Raw genomic sequence first — 21,076 nt, forward strand, 5'->3', positions numbered from 1 at the left:
GGTGAGAATGCTGGAGCCAACGGTGCGCCGACAGTCTCATAGATGGATTTAGACCAGAGATCCATCTGTCTGTCAGTGGCATCTTTAAGTGCAGCTCCATCTCCCACTGCAACTATGGATCTAGCTACAAGCCTGGAGATTGGAGGATGCCGCTTGGGACACTGGGTCCAGTCCTTGACCACGTCAGGGGGCAGGGATAACGTGTATCCTAAGCCGTTTGGAGAAGCGCATATCTGGATAAGTGTGGTGTTCCTGGACTGCCTCTCTGAAGGCAGAGTGGTCCAGAAAAATACGTGAAGCTGACTCCTCCACTGGAGGAGCTGGGTGAGAAATAACCAACATTCTATTGATGGACGCTATAAGATTATTCACTATGGCGTCACCATTCGGTGTATCCAGATTGAGAGCGGTCTCAGGATCAGAATCCTGAGCCGCTACTTCCGCCTCATTACACAGAGAGTCCTTCTGCTAGGACCCTGATGAAACCGAGGGCCGCTCATAGTGAGCCCGTTTAGGCTGTCTGGGACTGACGTCTGTGCAGAGCCGTGACTCTGGGATGCGTGTGACATTCCCGGAGCTGTTAGTTGTTCACACTGAGGGGGGCCATGGATCAATGATTCAACAGTGCCCATGTTGTGAGAGACATGTCCGGACTGCTAGGCTTCTAGTATCATAGCCATAGTCTCAGAAAATCTGTCAGTAAAAACTGCAGACACCGTCCTCATCCTCTGGCCATTAGCAGAGACTCCGGCTGAGTTGGATATAATGGGGGTCTATGTAACCTGCCGGCCGTATAGCCGTACATGCTGTACCGGCTGCATAGAAAAACATGTGGTTCTGCACCTTTGTTTTACACAGAGAATATGCTGATAACTCCTCCGCACAATCCAGGAGGGTATATACAACGTGCGACCAAACAGTGCAATGTATATAGTACAAGCATATCTATAAGTGCACTTCTGCACTAGTGGGGTTAGCACCACAGGTGCTGCTTAACGCCTGTTGCAGCGATTGTGTGACTATCAGAATGCCAGGGTCTTCCACACTTGTCTCTGTATCGTACAGAAACTGACACTAATGGCTGCCGGCGTCCTTGTAGAGAAGGAAGCCGTGGGCGTGCCTGAGAAAGTGCGGGAATCCGGTTTCACAGTGCACACAGTGAGAGGGGTGGAGTATGCAAAACATACTCCAGCTCTCAGCGCTGCTGTGCTATGCAGCGTCACGCCCCTACCCTGACTGTCAGGCCTGTGGGCGGTAACGAAGGGAGACTAGGCCCAGAAGCCGGGGACTCGAGTTAATAAGCGCGGCCGGCATATCAGTGCTGGCCGGCGCGGAAGTCCCCGGCGCACCACAAATCCCAGCGGCGCCTTAAATAAAAATGGCAGCGGCGGTTAGCGCAGTAGTCACCCAATACACTAACACACCCAGCAACGCTGTGGTGTGCGATGGCACTAGTGCGGACAGCGCCGCTGTCCCTGGCGCACTAACACACCCAGCAGTGCTGCCGTGTGTCTGCGCGGTCCCCACAGGGACACAGAGTACCTCCATGTAGCAGGGCCATGTCCCTGAAGATACTCCGCTCCATGTCCAGCAGATACCAGGGGCTGTGGATGGAGCACGGTCTCAGTGCCTGGAGACCGATAGAATCCCACTTCACCCAGAGCCCTGTAAAAAGGGATGGGGAAGGAAGCAGCATGTGGGCTCCAGCCTCCGTACCCGCAATGGGTACCTCAACCTTAACAAACACCTCCGACATGAAGTGGGGTGAGAAGGGAGCATGCTGGGAGCCCTAGTATGGGCCCTCTTTTCTTCCATCCGACATAGTCAGCAGCTGCTGCTGACTAAACAGTGGAGCTATGCGTGGATGTGTTGCCTCCTTCGCACAAAGCACAAAACTGGTGAGCCAGTGATCCCACTGGGGGTGTATAGCCAGAAGGGGAGGGGCCTTACACTTTTAAGTGTAATACTTTGTGTGGCCTCCGGAGGCAATAGCTATACACCCAATTGTCTGGGTCTCCCAATTAGGAGCGAAAAAGAAAGGGCTTGTCGCTCAGCTCCCTTAAAGGGCAAGTCTCGGCACTATCCGTGTTTTTTCAGAAGCGTCTAGCACGTCTTCCTAAGGTGCGCACGTTCTTGCAGGGGGTCTGTCATATTGTGCCCCCGTACAAGCGGCCGTTGGATCCATGGGATCTGAACAGGGTACTAGTTGCTCTCCAGAAGCCGCCTTTCGAGCCTCTCAAAGAAGTTTCTTTTTCTCGCCTGTCACAGAAAGTGGCGTTTCTTGTTGCGATCACATCGCTTCGGCGAGTGTCTGAGCTGGCAGCTCTGGCATTCAAGGCTCCCTTCTTGGTGTTCCGCCAGGACAAGGTAGTGCTGCGCCCCATTCCGGAGTTTCTCCCTAAGGTCGTATCCTCGTTTCATCTTAATCAGGATATATCCTTGCCTTCCTTTTATCCTCATCCGGTTCACCGGTATGAAAAAGACTTGCGTTTGCTAGATCTGGTGAGAGCACTCAGGATCTACATTTCCCGCACGGCGCCCATGCGCCGTTCCGATGCACTTTTTGTCCTTGTCGCCGGTCCGCGCAAGGGGTTGCAGGCTTCTAAAGCCACCTTGGCTCGATGGATCAAAGAACCAATTATAGAGGCCTACCGTTCTGCTGGGCTTCCGGTTCCTTCAGGGCTAAAAGCCCACTCAACCAGAGCCGTGGGTGCGTCCTGGGCATTACGGCACCAGGCTTCGGCTCAACAGGTGTGTCAGGCAGCTACCTGGTCGAGTCTGCACACTTTCACCAAGCATTATCAGGTGCATACCTATGCTTCGGCGGATGCCAGCTTAGGTAGAAGAGTCCTGCAGGCGGCAGTGACACCCCCGTAGGGGAGGGCTGTTTTGCAGCTCTAACATGAGGTATTTCTTTACCCACCCAGGGACAGCTTTTGGACGTCCCAATCGTCTGGGTCTCCCAATAGAGCGCTGAAGAAGAAGGGAATTTTGTTACTTACCGTAAATTCCTTTTCTTCTAGCTCTTATTGGGAGACCCAGCACCCGCCCTGTTGTCCTTCGGGATTGTTTTTGCTGTTTGCGGGTACACATGTTGTTCATGTTGAACGGTTTTTCAGTTCTCCGATGTTACTCGGAGTTAATTTGTTTAAACCAGTTGTTGGCTTCCTCCTTCTTGCTTTGGCACTAAAACTGGAGTACCCGTGATACCACGGGGGGGGTATAGCCAGAGGGGGAGGGGCCTTGCACTTTTGGTGTAGTGCTTTGTGTGGCCTCCGGAGGGCAGTAGCTATACACCCAATCGTCTGGGTCTCCCAATAAGAGCTAGAAGAAAAGGAATTTACGGTAAGTAACAAAATTCCCTTCTTCTCCCCAGCCTGTGGCATCAGGGAATGTCCAGAGACTCGGATAATCAGCAGCTGCGTTTCCTTGGATGATGGCTTCTCATGTCTGGACGTTTGATGGTTTGCCCTCCGGATCGCAGTATGGGGTGCAGGTGAGGTGGGAGCGGCCCTCACTAACCGCGAAAAAAGAGAACGTCTCCGCACTCCACGCGCTGAACGCTGACAATACGTACGATTATTGATGAACAGAAAAAAATAATAACACTGTTGTGAATGTGCGCCTCTTCAGCACGCTCCGCACAGCGCCACGTCAGCACGCTCCGCACAGCGCCACGTCAGCACGCTCCGCACAGCGCCTCGTCAGCACGCTCCGCACAGCGCCTCGTCAGCACGCTCCGCACAGCGCCACGTCAGCACGCTCCGCACAGCGCCACGTCAGCACGCTCCGCACAGCGCCACGTCAGCACGCTCCAAACAGCGCCACGTCAGCACGCTCCAAACAGCGCCACGTCAGCACGCTCCAAACAGCGCCACGTCAGCACGCTCCAAACAGCGCCACGTCAGCACGCTCCAAACAGCGCCACGTCAGCACGCTCCAAACAGCGCCACGTCAGCACGCTCCAAACAGCGCCACGTCAGCACGCTCCAAACAGCGCCACGTCAGCACGCTCCGCACAGCGCCACGTCAGCACGCTCCGCACAGCGCCACATGCATGGCTGTCTATCAATGCACGGATGTATCTTCAGCATTCAACTTACAGAGTGCGGAGAATTTATATTTATCTCCAGCCCCAAGTGACATCACATCCTCATTAAAGTCCAGAAAGCGAATGTCCTAATTACAGGACTTTAATTAGCTCCAACGACAATTAACTCCCTGAATCCAGCAGAAATAATAGAAAAACTGAACAAATGAGAACGTTGCAGAGCAGCATTAATATCTGACATGGATCCAGCCCTGAAGACCCAAAACTACCGCAAGGAGCTGTGCCCCAACATACAGACAGTACGGGTACTGAGAGCGGATTGGTGCATTCACCAGAGAAGCCTGTATTATACTCCAGAGCTGCACTCACTATTCTGCTGGTGCAGTCACTGTGTACATACATTACTGATCCTGAGTTACCTCCTGTATTATACTCCAGAGCTGCACTCATTATTCTGCTGCTGCAGTCACTGTGTACATACATTACTGATCCTGAGTTACCTCCTGTATTATACTCCAGAGCTGCACTCACTATTCTGCTGGTGCAGTCACTGTGTACATACATTACTGATCCTGAGTTACCTCCTGTATTATCCTCCAGAGCTGCACTCACTATTCTGCTGCTGCAGTCACTGTGTACATACATTACATTACTGATCCTGAGTTACCTCCTGTATTATACTCCAGAGCTGCACTCACTATTCTGCTGGTGCAGTCACTGTGTATATACATTACTGATCCTGAGTTACCTCCTGTATTATCCTCCAGAGCTGCACTAACTATTCTGCTGCTGCAGTCACTGTGTACATACATTACTGATCCTGAGTTACCTCCTGTATTATACTCCAGAGCTGCACTCACTATTCTGCTGGTGCAGTCACTGTGTACATACATTACATTACTGATCCTGAGTTACACCTCCTGTATTATCCTCCAGAGCTGCACTCCCTGTGAGATGTTCAGCGGTGGAGCGCGGCTCTTACCTCCTTAGTGTGGCTGTGGAAGGAGACAGACATATCCAGCAGCAGTTTCCGCTGCTCCACCCTGCGGACAAAGTCCTGGATGCGCACCTCCAGGTGGCGGGCGGCCTTGTAGATCTCCTCGGGGTCGCACTCGCCGGTCTGGGCGAGCTGCTCTGCAGCCTCCAGTAATTTGTCAGCGTTCGTGTACGTGTTCTGTCCAAAAAAAAAAAAAAAAATTGAGATAAAACCCAAAAAACAGAGAAACCTTCATTTTGGCTTTCCATAGTAATATGGCCACAGGGGGCGCTGCTCCACGATTATCCGAGAGCAGATCTCCGCCAACGCTGTCAGAGGATAATCCCACCTGCAGATAATCCTCCAAGGACAGATGCTGCGCGCCCGATCACCGCACATGTGGGCGATATGTGCCCGGATTACACTAACCGGATTACAAAGCAGATTCAACTTATAAAGGGGGAGTCAGGAGATCAGAGGGGGGAAGGGGAAGGGGGGGGAGTCAGGAGATCAGAGGGGGGAAGGGGAAGGGGGGGGGGGAGTCAGGAGATCAGAGGGGGGAAGGGGAAGGGGGGGGGGGGGAGTCAGGAGATCAGAGGGGGGAAGGGGAAGGGGGGGGAGTCAGGAGATCAGAGGGGGGAAGGGGAAGGGGGGGGAGTCAGGAGATCAGAGGGGGGAAGGGGAAGGGGGGGAGTCAGGAGATCAGAGGGGGGAAGGGGAAGGGGGGGGGAGTCAGGAGATCAGAGGGGGGAAGGGGAAGGGGGGGGGAGTCAGGAGATCAGAGGGGGGGAAGGGGAAGGGGGGGGAGTCAGGAGATCAGAGGGGGGAAGGGGAAGGGGGGGGGAGTCAGGAGATCAGAGGGGGGAGTCAGGAGATCAGAGGGGGGAAGGGGAAGGGGGGGGGGGGGGAGTCAGGAGATCAGAGGGGGGAAGGGGAAGGGGGGGGAGTCAGGAGATCAGAGGGGGGAAGGGGAAGGGGGGGGGGGGGGAGTCAGGAGATCAGAGGGGGGAAGGGGAAGGGGGGGGAGTCAGGAGATCAGAGGGGGGAAGGGGAAGGGGGGGGGAGTCAGGAGATCAGAGGGGGGAAGGGGAAGGGGGGGGGGAGTCAGGAGATCAGAGGGGGGAAGGGGAAGGGGGGGGGAGTCAGGAGATCAGAGGGGGGAAGGGGAAGGGGGGGGCGGAAGTCAGGAGATCAGGGGGGGGGGAGATAGGGGGGGGGGGATCAGAGGGAGGGGGGAGAGATCAGAGGGAAAGGGGGGAGAGATCAGAGGGAGGGGGGGGGAGAGAGATCAGAGGGAGGGGGGGGAGAGATCAGAGGGAGGGGGGGGAAAGATCAGAGGGAGGGGGGGGAGAGATCAGAGGGAGGGGGGGGAGAGATCAGAGGGAGGGGGGGGGGGAGAGATCAGAGGGAGGGGGGGGAGAGATCAGAGGGAGGGGGGGGGAGAGATCAGAGGGAGGGGGGGGAGAGATCAGAGGGAGGGGGGGGAGAGATCAGAGGGAGGGGGGGAGAGATCAGAGGGAGGGGGGGGGAGAGATCAGAGGGAGGGGGTGGGAGAGATCAGAGGGAGGGGGGGAGAGATCAGAGGGAGGGGGGGAGAGATCAGAGGGAGGGGGGGAGAGATCAGAGGGAGGGGGAGAGAGATCAGAGGGAGGGGGAGAGAGATCAGAGGGAGGGGGAGAGAGATCAGAGGGAGGGGGGGAGAGATCAGAGGGAGGGGGGGGGAGAGATCAGAGGGAGGGGGAGAGAGATCAGAGGGAGGGGGGAGAGATCAGAGGGAGGGGGGGGGAGAGATCAGAGGGAGGGGGGGAGAGATCAGAGGGAGGGGGGAGAGATCAGAGGGAGGGGGGGGAGAGATCAGAGGGAGGGGGGGGAGAGATCAGAGGGAGGGGGGGAGAGATCAGAGGGAGGGGGGGGAGAGGTCAGAGGGAGGGGGGGAGAGGTCAGAGGGAGGGGGGGAGAGATCAGAGGGAGGGGGGCGATCAGAGGGAGGGGGGGAGAGATCAGAGGGAGGGGGGCGATCAGAGGGAGGGGGGGAGAGATCAGAGGGAGGGGGGGAGAGATCAGAGGGAGGGGGGGAGAGATCAGAGGGAGGGGGGGAGAGATCAGAGGGAGGAGGGGGAGAGATCAGAGGGAGGGGGGGGAGAGATCAGAGGGAGGGGGGGAGAGATCAGAGGGAGGGGGGGGGAGATCAGAGGTAGGGCGGGGGTCAGGAGATCAGAGGGAGGAGGGGTCAGGAGATCAGAGGGAGGAGGGGTCAGGAGATCAGAGGGAGGAGGGGTCAGGAGATCAGAAGGAGGAGGGGTCAGGAGATCAGAAGGAGGAGGGGTCAGGAGATCAGAGGGAGGAGGGGTCAGGAGGTCAGAGGGAGGAGGGGTCAGGAGGTCAGAGGGAGGAGGGGTCAGGAGGTCAGAGGGAGGAGGGGTCAGGAGGTCAGAGGGGTCAGGGGGTCAGAGGGAGGAGGGGTCAGGAGGTCAGAGGGGTCAGGAGGTCAGAGGGAGGAGGGGTCAAGAGATCAGAGGGAGGAGGGGTCAGGAGGTCAGAGGGAGGAGGGGTCAGGAGGTCAGAGGGAGGAGGGGTCAGGAGGTCAGAGGGAGGAGGGGTCAGGAGGTCAGAGGGAGGAGGGGTCAGGAGATCAGAGGGAGGAGGGGTCAGGAGATCAGAGGGAGGAGGGGTCAGGAGATCAGAGGGAGGAGGGGTCAGGAGGTCAGAGGGAGGAGGGGTCAGGAGGTCAGAGGGAGGGGGCGGAGGTCAGGAACCCCCATTACAACCCTGCACAGAGATAATGTCGACATCTCCACTGTGAATGTGCGGTTCCGTGTGATTTCTGCAAACCCTCAAAAAACACAGGATTTTCTCTATTTCCAGCAAGATAAGAATAAAACTGATGTGAGAAGTCACCACTGAGCCGCCGCTGTGCTGTGTGCGCTGTGGTGTGCGCTGTGCTGTGTGCTCTGTGCGCTGTGCTGTGTGCGCTGTGCTGTGTGCGCTGTGCTGTGTGCTGTGTGCTCTGTGCTGTGTGCTCTGTGCTGTGTGCTCTGTGCTGTGTGCGCTGTGGTGTGCGCTGTGCTGTGTGCGCTGTGCTGTGTGCGCTGTGCTGTGTGCTCTGTGCTGTGTGCGCTGTGCTGTGTGCGCTGTGCTGTGTGCGCTGTGCTGTGTGCGCTGGCTGGTGACAATGCACACGTATGGACTGGAGCCCCCCGAAGTCAGCACAACGGGACCCTGTGAGTCTCCATCGTCAGATAGACGACAATGGAGGGCTACATAACGGAAGGCAGCGATACACAGCGACACGACAGAGCACAGACACTCCGGTGACGGGAGCCTGGACGCCGCACACGGACGCTCCGGTGACGGGAGCCTGGACGCCGCACACGGACGCTCCGGTGACGGGAGCCTGGACGCCGTACACGGACGCTCCGGTGACGGGAGCCTGGACGCCGCACAGGGACGCTCCGGTGACGGGAGCCTGGACGCCGCACACGGACGCTCGGGTGACGGGAGCCTGGACGCCGCACACGGACGCTCCGGTGACGGGAGCCTGGACGCCGCACACGGACGCTCCGGTGACGGGAGCCTGGACGCCGCACACTGACGCTCGGGTGACGGGAGCCTGGACGCCGCACACTAACGCTCGGGTGACGGGAGCCTGGACGCCGCACACAGACGCTCCGGTGACGGGAGCCTGGACGCCGCACACGGACGCTCCGGTGACGGGAGCCTGGACGCCGCACACGGACGCTCCGATGACGGGAGCCTGTACGCCGCACACGGACGCTCGGGTGACGGGAGCCTGGACGCCGCACACGGACGCTCGGGTGACACATCTGGGGATGCTTTGAGCATCACAGGGGACTATGCCACGTTCCTGCCCAGCCACATGTACAGCGAGCAGAGCAGCTACTAAACACCGAAAATGTCATTCAGACGGCTCATAAAGGGGGGTAATGGGTGCTGGGCACATGGCACTTAGTTGCTAGGAACAGTTGCTATAGTAACTGCATCCGCCCACAGGACTTGCTGCCTGCTGTAAACACTAGGTATACAGCGTGGCAGCGTTGCCGCATCTCGTCAGCGCAGGGTTAATAGGATCGGGAAAACACTGCGGCGTTCACACCTGGAAATCAGCCGCCGACCCCCGAACTGCACAAATCCCCCCAATATTCCTGTAGGAAACGTCCCAGTGTAATGTGGGCCAACCAGACATGACGGCTGCTTGCTGTCAGTGACTGGAAACAAACGATCCCATCTAATCTGTACAACTCTGAGGACTAAACATTTCAGCAGCAAAAAGGTCTCCAGAGGGTTTGCTACAATGTATCAGTGAAGTTCAGAAATACAACGCATGCATCGATCATTTCACAGAAAACCACTCCCAGCGCACACCGCGGACTCGGCAGCTCCATCACACCACACCGCGGACTCGGCAGCTCCATCACACCACACCGCGGACTCGGCAGCTCCATCACACCACACCGCAGACTCGGCATCTCCATCACACCACACCGCGGACTCGGCAGCTCCATCACACCACACCGCGGACTCGGCAGCTCCATCACACCACACCGCGGACTCGGCAGCTCAATCACACCACACCGCGGACTCGGCAGCTCCATCACACCACACCGCAGACTCGGCATCTCCATCACACCACACCGCGGACTCGGCAGCTCCATCACACCACACCGCGGACTCGGCAGCTCCATCACACCACACCGCGGACTCGGCAGCTCCATCACACCACACCGCGGACTCGGCAGCTCCATCACACCACACCGCGGACTCGGCAGCTCCATCACACCACACCGCGGACTCGGCAGCTCCATCACACCACACCGCGGACTCGGCAGCTCCATCACACCACACCGCGGACTCGGCAGCTTCATCACATCCACACCGCGGACTCGGCAGCTCCATCACACCCACACCGCGGACTCGGCAGCTCCATCACACCACACCGCGGACTCGGCAGCTCCATCACACCACACCGCGGACTCGGCATCTCCATCACACCACACCGCGGACTCGGCATCTCCATCACACCACACCGCGGACTCGGCATCTCCATCACACCACACCGCGGACTCGGCATCTCCATCACACCACACCGCGGACTCGGCAGCTCCATCACACCACACCGCGGACTCGGCACCTCCATCACACCCACACCGCGGACTCGGCAGCTCCATCACACCACACCGCGGACTCGGCATCTCCATCACACCACACCGCGGACTCGGCAGCTCCATCACACCCACACCGCGGACTCGGCATCTCCATCACACCCACACCGCGGACTCGGCATCTCCATCACACCACACCGCGGACTCGGCATCTCCATCACACCACACCGCGGACTCGGCAGCTCCATCACACCACACCGCGGACTCGGCAGCTCCATCACACCACACCGCGGACTCGGCAGCTCCATCACACCACACCGCGGACTCGGCAGCTCCATCACACCACACCGCGGACTCGGCAGCTCCATCACACCACACCGCGGACTCGGCAGCTCCATCACACCACACCGCGGACTCGGCAGCTCCATCACACCACACCGCGGACTCGGCAGCTCCATCACACCACACCGCGGACTCGGCAGCTCCATCACACCACACCGCAGACTCGGCATCTCCATCACACCACACCGCGGACTCGGCAGCTCCATCACACCACACCGCGGACTCGGCAGCTCCATCACACCACACCGCGGACTCGGCAGCTCCATCACACCACACCGCGGACTCGGCAGCTCCATCACACCACACCGCGGACTCGGCAGCTCCATCACACCACACCGCAGACTCGGCAGCTCCATCACACCACACCGCGGACTCGGCAGCTCCATCACACCACACCGCGGACTCGGCAGCTCCATCACACCACACCGCGGACTCGGCAGCTTCATCACATCCACACCGCGGACTCGGCAGCTCCATCACACCCACACCGCGGACTCGGCAGCTCCATCACACCACACCGCGGACTCGGCAGCTCCATCACACCACACCGCGGACTCGGCATCTCCATCACACCACACCGCGGACTCGGCATCTCCATCACACCACACCGCGGACTCGGCAGCTCCATCACACCACACCGCGGACTCGGCAGCTCCATCACACCACACCGCGGACTCGGCAGCTCCATCACACCACACCGCGGACTCGGCAGCTCCATCACACCACACCGCGGACTCGGCAGCTCCATCACACCACACCGCGGACTCGGCATCTCCATCACACCACACCGCGGACTCGGCATCTCCATCACACCACACCGCGGACTCGGCAGCTCCATCACACCACACCGCGGACTCGGCAGCTCCATCACACCACACCGCGGACTCGGCATCTCCATCACACCACACCGCGGACTCGGCATCTCCATCACACCACACCGCGGACTCGGCAGCTCCATCACACCACACCGCGGACTCGGCAGCTCCATCACACCCACACCGCGGACTCGGCATCTCCATCACACCACACCGTGGACTCGGCAGCTCCATCACACCACACCGCGGACTCGGCAGCTCCATCACACCCACACCGCGGACTCGGCAGCTCCATCACATCCACACCGCGGACTCGGCAGCTCCATCACATCCACACCGCGGACTCGGTATCTTCATCACATCCACACCGCGGACTCGGCAGCTCCATCACACCACACCGCGGACTCGGCAGCTCCATCACACCACACCGCGGACTCGGCAGCTCCATCACACCACACCGCGGACTCGGCAGCTCCATCACACCACACCGCGGACTCGGCAGCTCCATCACACCACACCGCGGACTCGGCAGCTCCATCACACCACACCGCGGACTCGGCAGCTCCATCACACCACACCGCGGACTCGGCATCTTCATCACATCCACACCGCGGACTCGGCAGCTCCATCACACCCACACCGCGGACTCGGCAGCTCCATCACACCCACACCGCGGACTCGGCAGCTCCATCACACCACACCGCGGACTCGGCAGCTCCATCACACCACACCGCGGACTCGGCAGCTCCATCACACCACACCGCGGACTCGGCAGCTCCATCACACCACACCGCGGACTCGGCAGCTCCATCACACCACACCGCGGACTCGGCAGCTCCATCACACCCACACCGCGAACTCGGCAGCTCCATCACATCCACACCGCGGACTCGGCAGCTTCATCACACCCACACCGCGGACTCGGCAGCTTCATCACACCCACACCGCGGACTCGGCAGCTTCATCGTGACACAATGTGACGGGGGAGCCGCACATCACACACAGGACACAACGTGACGGGGGAGCCGCACATCACACACAGGACACAACGTGACGGAGGAGCCGCACCTCACACACAGGACACAACGTGACGGGGGAGCCGCACATCACACACAGGACACAACGTGACGGGGGAGCCGCACATCACACACAGGACACAACGTGACGGAGGAGCCGCACATCACACACAGGACACAACGTGACGGAGGAGCCGCACATCACACACAGGAGACAACGTGACGGGGGAGCCGCACATCACACACAGGACACAACGTGACGGGGGACCCGCACATCACACACAGGAGACAACGTGACGGAGGAGCCGCACATCACACACAGGAGACAACGTGACGGAGGAGCCGCACATCACACACAGGAGACAACGTGACGGGGGAACCGCACATCACACACAGGAGACAACGTGACGGAGGAGCTGCACATTTGCGGGTAATGGAGCAGAACAGTTCAGAGCACTGATTACAGATGGGGCAGGTCTCGGGGCTCTCCCATTAATAACTGACTGTAATTAGTCTCTACTTGTCACAATGTCGGCAGCATCTCCCCCATCATTAGAGACTACAGATCCCAGAATTCATGGTGGTGGAGTGAGGGAGGGGGAGAACGTTCCTATCCCTCCAACAGTAGGATTAGGGGAATATAGTACCTGTGCGACCTCCTCGAAGTCATCGTGCCTCTTCTGCAGCGCCCGCGCCCGGTGGAGGGATTTGCCCACTCCAGTGTGTTTACTGAGGAATGCTTCTCCGTGATTTTCAATCCAGTCCAGGACCTGCAGGGGGAGAGAGAGAAGACGGTCAGGGCCGGCCGCTACCGGGGCTGTGGTGACACAATGTGATGTGGACCGTGGCATTCCCCCCACATCACGCTGCAAACTCCGCCATCACCAACAAAGGCTGACACAGTGTTAGCGCGGCGGAGGGAGGAAGACGTCACAGCACTGCCAATGGGGACTTCAATCCTGTCACAAGCTCTTCTCTGCAACATGACAAAGCTCTATAGCCGTGTCTAGCCCCGGCGCCACAGAGCCCGCCCCGGCGCCACAAGAGCCCACCCCCGCGCCACAAGAGCCCGCCCCCGCGCCACAAGAGGTATGTGTGCACGCTAAGTATTTTGGGCAGACATTTTCTGCACCAAATCTGCATCTTCTGGCAGAAAAATGCACCAAAAACGAGACGCTTTTTTGGTACTTTTTTTTACCATGCATTTTTCATAATGAAGTCAATGGGTGGAAGGGCTGAAAAACACAACAAGCATTGACAAGCTGCAGATATTTTCTGCAACCAAATCTGCAAGGAGAAAATAAGCCACGTGCGCACAGCACTTCACAACGCTCGCTGGCATAAGGATGGAGATGCAGTTTTATGATAAAACTGCACCAAAGAAAAGCATCAAAAACGCATTTAAAAAAAAAACGCGCTGTGTGCACATGGCCTTACGGGAATGTGCACATTTAATATTCATTGCAGAAATTACTGCATAAAATAAAGCAGCAAAAACGCACATTTTTGGTGCGCTTTTACCGTGTTTTTGGTGCAGATGTTTCCCATTCAATAAAACAGGTGACTTCTGCAGCAAAAAAGCTGCAAGAATTGACATGAAGCAGAGGTAAATGTGCACTGCGCCTCCAGGGAGAAGATACTGAACATGTGCCGGAGACCTCAGGATCCTCGGGGAAGTTGCATCAGGATTCCCTGCAGGTTTTGTGACAAATCTGCACTCAAAAACGCATTGAAAACTAGAGAAAAACTGCACGTGTGCACACAGCCTAAGGCTATGTGCGCACAGTGCGTTTTACGCGGCGTTTTGCGCGTTTTTGGCCTCAAAACTGCAGGACTTTGCTTCCCCAGCAAAGTCTATGAGTTTTCATTTTTGCTGTCCGCACACATCTGTTTTTTTTACCTGCGTTTTTGAGATAAAAAAAAAAAAATGGACATGTCCGTTCTTTCCTGCGTTTTTCTGCGTTTTCCCCCCATGCAATGCATTGGAAAAACGCAGCAAAACACAGATCAAAAACGCAGCAAAACGCGGCAAAAACGCATGCGTTTTTTGATGCGTTTTTTCGACGCAGGTGCGTTTTTGTGCGTTTTTAGCGGCCAAAAACACACAAAAACGCAGCGTCAAAAAGACGCAGCGTGCGAACCTAGCCTAAGTGTCGGCTGATCGTGTAACAGGGCTGGAGCCGTTGCTTTGTTCTGTGGCTGCGTCATGGACAATGCTCGGACTGCTGCGGCCTCAGCACTATTGCTGCTGTTACTCGGGGGCAGTCTCATCTGTTGGGGGCAGGTAGCGGGCTGGGGGTCAGCGCACACAATGGAGCGGACCACCAGGAGCTGCATGGACAAGCTCGGATTCAGCTTATTGCACGCGTCCTACTGAGGCACTGCGGAGCCAAAGAGACAGTCACCAAGGCCATAATTAGCATAACAGGGAGGAGTCAGGGATAATTAACGAGGCCTTAGAAGGACTGCACTACAAAGGTGGGGGGGAGGGGGGTTACCGATCACTGCGAGCAGCGAAACACCCCAGTGCACGGAACCTCAATAACACCCCATCATCCCGAGCACAACCCTCACCGTGCACCTCAGCCTGCACAGCACTGCACAATCTATTACTCCCTGTTATCAGCCATTACTGGGGGAGCAGACTATAGGACGGGTGAGTACAGTCTATTACTCCCTGTTATCAGCCATTACTGGAGGAGCAGACTGTAGGACAGGTGAGTACAATCTATTACTCCCTGTTATCAGCCATTACTGGGGAGCAGACTGTAGGACGGGTGAGTACAGTCTATTACTCCCTGTTATCAGCCATTACTGGGAGAGGAGAAAGTAGGACAGGTGAGTACAATCTATTGCTTTCTGTTATCAGCCATTACTGGGGAGCAGACTGTAGGACGGGTGAGTACAGTCTATTACTCCCTGTTATCAGCCATTACTGGGAGAGGAGAAAGTAGGACAGGTGAGTACAATCTATTGCTTTCTGTTATCAACCATTACTGGGGACAGGTGAGTACAATCTATTGCTTTCTGTTATCGGCCATTACTGGGGACAGGTGAGTACAATCTATTGCTTTCTGTTATCGGCCATTACTGGGGACAGGTGAGTACAATTAATGCTTTCTGTTATCGGCCATTACTGGGGACAGGTGAGTACAATCTATTGCTTTCTGTTATCGGCCATTACTGGGGACAGGTGAGTACAATCTATTGCTTTCTGTTATCGGCCATTACTGGGGACAGGTGAGTACAATCTATTGCTTTCTGTTATCGGCCATTACTGGGGACAGGTGAGTACAATCTATTGCTTTCTGTTATCGGCCATTACTGGGGACAGGTGAGTACAATCTATTGCTTTCTGTTATCGGCCATTACTGGGGACAGGTAAGTACAATCTATTGCTTTCTGTTATCGGCCATTACTGGGGACAGGTGAGTACAATCTATTGCTTTCTGTTATCGGCCATTACTGGGGACAGGTGAGTACAATCTATTGCTTTCTGTTATCGGCCATTACTGGGGACAGGTGAGTACAATCTATTGCTTTCTGTTATTGGCCATTACTGGGGACAGGTGAGTACAATCTATTGCTTTCTGTTATCGGCCATTACTGGGGACAGGTGAGTACAATCTATTGCTTTCTGTTATCGGCCATTACTGGGGACAGGTGAGTACAATCTATTGCTTTCTGTTATCGGCCATTACTGGGGACAGGTGAGTACAATCTATTGCTTTCTGTTATCGGCCATTACTGGGGACAGGTGAGTACAATCTATTGCTTTCTGTTATCGGCCATTACTGGGGACAGGTGAGTACAATCTATTGCTTTCTGTTATCGGCCATTACTGGGGACAGGTGAGTACAATCTATTGCTTTCTGTTATCGGCCATTACTGGGGACAGGTGAGTACAATCTATTGCTTTCTGTTATCGGCCATTACTGGGGACAGGTGAGTACAATCTATTGCTTTCTGTTATCGGCCATTACTGGGGACAGGTGAGTACAATCTATTGCTTTCTGTTATCGGCCATTACTGGGGACAGGTGAGTACAATCTATTGCTTTCTGTTATCGGCCATTACTGGGGACAGGTGAGTACAATCTATTGCTTTCTGTTATCGGCCATTACTGGGGACAGGTGAGTACAATCTATTGCTTTCTGTTATCGGCCATTACTGGGGACAGGTGAGTACAATCTATTGCTTTCTGTTATTGGCCATTACTGGGGACAGGTGAGTACAATCTATTGCTTTCTGTTATCGGCCATTACTGGGGACAGGTGAGTACAATCTATTGCTTTCTGTTATCAGCACAGTTGAACAGTGTATTGTGCGGCCTCCATCATTCTGGTGCAGGCAGAACCCCTGTATTTGGGGAATCGGGGGGATAGATGTGTCCTGGATGAATGACAAATGCAGACATTTTTTTTTACCTAATACAAAAAGGAATTAAAATCCTTGTCACCTCCAACAGCGCAGCGCCGTGTGGAGGCCAATGAAGTAAGAACGCACACGGCGGCCAATGCTTATGTCCCGTCAGATCAGAGACGTTGTAGCCTCAGGAAGACGCGGGCGAGCGTGGCGGTGTGACCTGCAGCCGATCATTGATCGCCTCGTCATCACTCGGGAAGCTCGGCAGCTCGAATACACTTTGGGCCCATTCATTAGAACATTTGCAATATTTTGTGTCAAATTTTTTATGTTTTTTGCCCGTTTTTCAATTGCACCTAATTTTTCTTTTAATTTGCGCCTTTTTGAAAGTGACTTGTGTGTTTGTGTTGTTTTCTGCTCCCCGTTGGGGCCTGTGCATCCTGTGCATCCTGTGCCTCCTGTGCATTCTGTGCATCCTGTGCATCCTGTGCCTCCTGTGCATCCTGTGCCTCCTGTGCATTCTGTGCCTCCTGTGCCTCCTGTGCATCCTGTGCCTCCTGTGCATTCTGTGCACCCTGTGCCTCCTGTGCATCCTGTGCATTCTGTGCATCCTGTGCATTCTGTGCATCCTGTGCCTCCTGTGCATCCTGTGCATCCTGTGCATCCTGTGCCTCCTGTGCCTCCTGTGCATCGTGTGCATTCTGTGCATCGTGTGCCTCCTGTGCCTCCTGTGCCTCCTGTGCATTCTGTGCATCCTGTGCCTCCTGTGCATCGTGTGCCTCCTGTGCATTCTGTGCATCCTGTGCATCCTGTGCCTCCTGTGCATCCTGTGCATCCTGTGCCTCCTGTGCATTCTGTGCCTCCTGTGCCTCCTGTGCATCCTGTGCCTCCTGTGCATTCTGTGCACCCTGTGCCTCCTGTGCATCCTGTGCATTCTGTGCATCCTGTGCATTCTGTGCATCCTGTGCCTCCTGTGCATCCTGTGCATCCTGTGCATCCTGTGCCTCCTGTGCCTCCTGTGCATCGTGTGCATTCTGTGCATCGTGTGCCTCCTGTGCCTCCTGTGCCTCCTGTGCATCCTGTGCCTCCTGTGCATCGTGTGCCTCCTGTGCATTCTGTGCATCCTGTGCATCCTGTGCCTCCTGTGCCTCCTGTGCATCCTGTGCATTCTGTGCACCCTGTGCCTCCTGTGCCTCCTGTGCATCCTGTGCATTCTGTGCATCCTGTGCCTCCTGTGCCTCCTGTGCCTCCTGTGCATTTTGTGCATCCTGTGCACCCTGTGCCTCCTGTGCATTCTGTGCATCCTGTGCATTCTGTGCCTCCTGTGCATTCTGTGCCTCCTGTGCACCCTGTGCCTCCTGTGCATTCTGTGCCTCCTGTGCCTCCTGTGCACCCTGTGCATCTTGTGCATCCTGTGCATCCCGTGCATTCTGTGCCTCCTGTGCCTCCTGTGCATTCTGTGCCTCCTGTGCCTCCTGTGCATCGTGTGCATTCTGTGCATCGTGTGCCTCCTGTGCACCCTGTGCACCCTGTACCTCCTGTGCACCCTGTGCCTCCTGTGCACCCTGTGCCTCCTGTGCACCCTGTGCCTCCTGTGCACCCTGTGCCTCCTGTGCACCCTGTGCCTCCTGTGTATTCTGTGCCTCCTGTGCACCCTGTGCCCCCTGTGCCTCCTGTGCATTCTGTGCCTCCTGTGCACCCTGTGCCTCCTGTGCACCCTGTGCCTCCTGTGCACCCTGTGCATTCTGTGCCTCCTGTGCACCCTGTGCCCCCTGTGCCTCCTGTGCACCCTGTGTATTCTGTGCCTCCTGTGCATCCTGTGCCTCGTGTGCACCCTGTGCCTCGTGTGCACCCTGTGCCCCCTGTGTATTCTGTGCCCCCTGTGCTTCCTGTGCACCCTGTGCATCCTGTGCCTCCTGTGCCCCCTGTGCACCCTGTGCCCCCTGTGCACCCTGTGTATTCTGTGCCCCCTGTGCACCCTGTGCCCCCTGTGCACCCTGTGCCTCCTGTGCTTCCTGTGCCTCCTGTGTATTCTGTGAACCCTGTGCCCCCTGTGCCTCCTGTGCATCCTGTGCATTCTGTGCCTCCTGTGCATTCTGTGCCTCCTGTGCCTCCTGTGCATTCTGTGCCTCCTGTGCATTCTGTGCCTCCTGTGCACCCTGTGCCTCCTGTGTATTCTGTGCCCCCTGTGCACCCTGTGCCTCCTGTGCCTCCTGTGCATCCTGTGCATTCTGTGCCCCCTGTGCTTCCTGTGCACCCTGTGCCTCCTGTGCATTCTGTGCCTCCTGTGCCTCCTGTGCACCCTGTGCCTCCTGTGCCTCCTGTGCATCCTGTGCCTCCTGTGCCTCCTGTGCACCCTGTGCCTCCTGTGCATTCTGTGCCTCCTGTGCATTCTGTGCCTCCTGTGCCTCCTGTGCATTCTGTGCCTCCTGCGCCTCCTGTGCATTCTGTGCCTCCTGTGCATTCTGTGCCTCCTGTGCCTCCTGCGCCTCCTGTGCCTCCTGTGCATTCTGTGCCTCCTGCGCCTCCTGTGCCTCCTGTGCATCCTGTGTACCCTGTGCATTCTGTGCCTCCTGTGCACCGTGCCTCCTGTGCATTCTGTGCCTCCTGCGCCTCCTGTGCATCCTGTGCCTCCTGTGCCTCCTGTGCATTCTGTGCCTCCTGTGCCTTCTGTGCCTCCTGTGCCTCCTGTGCCTCCTGTGCATTCTGTGCCTCCTGTGCATTCTGTGCCTCCTGTGCCTCCTGTGCATTCTGTGCCTCCTGTGCATTCTGTGCCTCCTGTGCATCCTGTGCATTCTGTGCCTCCTGTGCCTCCTGTGCCTCCTGTGCCTCCTGTGCATTCTGTGCATTCTGTGCCTCCTGTGCATTCTGTGCATCCTGTGCATTCTGTGCATCCTGTGCCTCCTGTGCATTCTGTGCCTCCTGTGCATTCTGTGCCTCCTGTGCCTCCTGTGCCTCCTGTGCATCCTGTGCCTCCTGTGCATTCTGTGCCTCCTGTGCATTCTGTGCCTCCTGTGCATTCTGTGCATCCTGTGCATTCTGTGCATCCTGTGCATTCTGTGCATCCTGTGCCTCCTGTGCATTCTGTGCCTCCTGTGCCTCCTGTGCATTCTGTGCCTCCTGTGCATTCTGTGCCTCCTGTGCATCCTGTGCCTCCTGTGCATTCTGTGCCTCCTGTGCATCCTGTGCCTCCTGTGCCTCCTGTGCCTCCTGTGCATTCTGTGCATTCTGTGCATCCTGTGCATTCTGTGCCTCCTGTGCATCCTGTGCATTCTGTGCATTCTGTGCATTCTGTGCATCCTGTGCATCCTGTGCATTCTGTGCATCCTGTGCATTCTGTGCATCCTGTGCATTCTGTGCCTCCTGTGCATCCTGTGCCTCCTGTGCATTCTGTGCCTCCTGTGCATTCTGTGCATCCTGTGCATCCTGTGCATTCTGTGCCTCCTGTGCATCCTGTGCATTCTGTGCATCCTGTGCCTCCTGTGCATCCTGTGCCTCCTGTGCATCCTGTGCATTCTGTGCATCCTGTGCATTCTGTGCATCCTGTGCCTTCTGTGCATCCTGTGCATCCTGTGCATCCTGTGCATCCTGTGCCTCCTGTGCATTCTGTGCCTCCTGTGCATCCTGTGCATTCTGTGCCTCCTGTGCCTCCTGTGCCTCCTGTGCATTCTGTGCATTCTGTGCATTCTGTGCATCCTGTGCATCCTGTGCATTCTGTGCATCCTGTGCATTCTGTGCATCCTGTGCATTCTGTGCATCCTGTGCATCCTGTGCATCCTGTGCATCCTGTGCATTCTGTGCATCCTGTGCATTCTGTGCCTCCTGTGCATTCTGTGCCTCCTGTGCATTCTGTGCCTCCTGTGCATCCTGTGCATTCTGTGCCTCCTGTGCATCCTGTGCATTCTGTGCCTCCTGTGCATTCTGTGCCTCCTGTGCATTCTGTGCCTCCTGTGCATCCTGTGCATTCTGTGCCTCCTGTGCATTCTGTGCCTCCTGTGCATTCTGTGCCTCCTGTGCATTCTGTGCCTCCTGTGCATTCTGTGCATCCTGTGCATCCTGTGCATTCTGTGCCTCCTGTGCATTCTGTGCCTCCTGTGCATTCTGTGCCTCCTGTGCATTCTGTGCATCCTGTGCATCCTGTGCATTCTGTGCCTCCTGTGCATTCTGTGCCTCCTGTGCATTCTGTGCCCCCTGTGCATCCTGTGCATTCTGTGCATCCTGTGCATTCTGTGCATCCTGTGCCTCCTGTGTATCCTGTGCCTCCTGTGCCTCCTGTGCCTCCTGTGCATTCTGTGCATTGTTCTGTTATCACCATTTCTCATCTTCAGAGAATAAATACACAATTCTTTGCTGGAATCCGGAGCCGTCGTCAGTGATTATAGAATAAAGAA

The 21,076-nt window shown here is 56.6% G+C and overlaps 1 protein-coding gene across 1 annotated transcript in view; it reads right to left on the reverse strand.

Annotated features, from left to right (window-relative positions):
* Positions 1–21,076, reverse strand: part of LOC142273422 (kalirin-like) — a 47,170-nt gene that overhangs the window by 13,273 nt on the left and 12,821 nt on the right. Inside the window, exons 4-5 of the mRNA XM_075332532.1 lie at positions 12,968–13,090; positions 5,034–5,225 (exon numbers count right to left, since the gene is read on the reverse strand). Of these exons, the coding sequence (XP_075188647.1) occupies positions 5,034–5,225; positions 12,968–13,090 (315 nt within the window). The remainder of the gene's footprint in view (positions 1–5,033; positions 5,226–12,967; positions 13,091–21,076) is intronic.

Source organism: Anomaloglossus baeobatrachus, unplaced genomic scaffold (genome assembly GCF_048569485.1).
Source record: "Anomaloglossus baeobatrachus isolate aAnoBae1 unplaced genomic scaffold, aAnoBae1.hap1 Scaffold_3622, whole genome shotgun sequence".
Lineage (NCBI taxonomy): Eukaryota > Metazoa > Chordata > Amphibia > Anura > Aromobatidae > Anomaloglossus > Anomaloglossus baeobatrachus.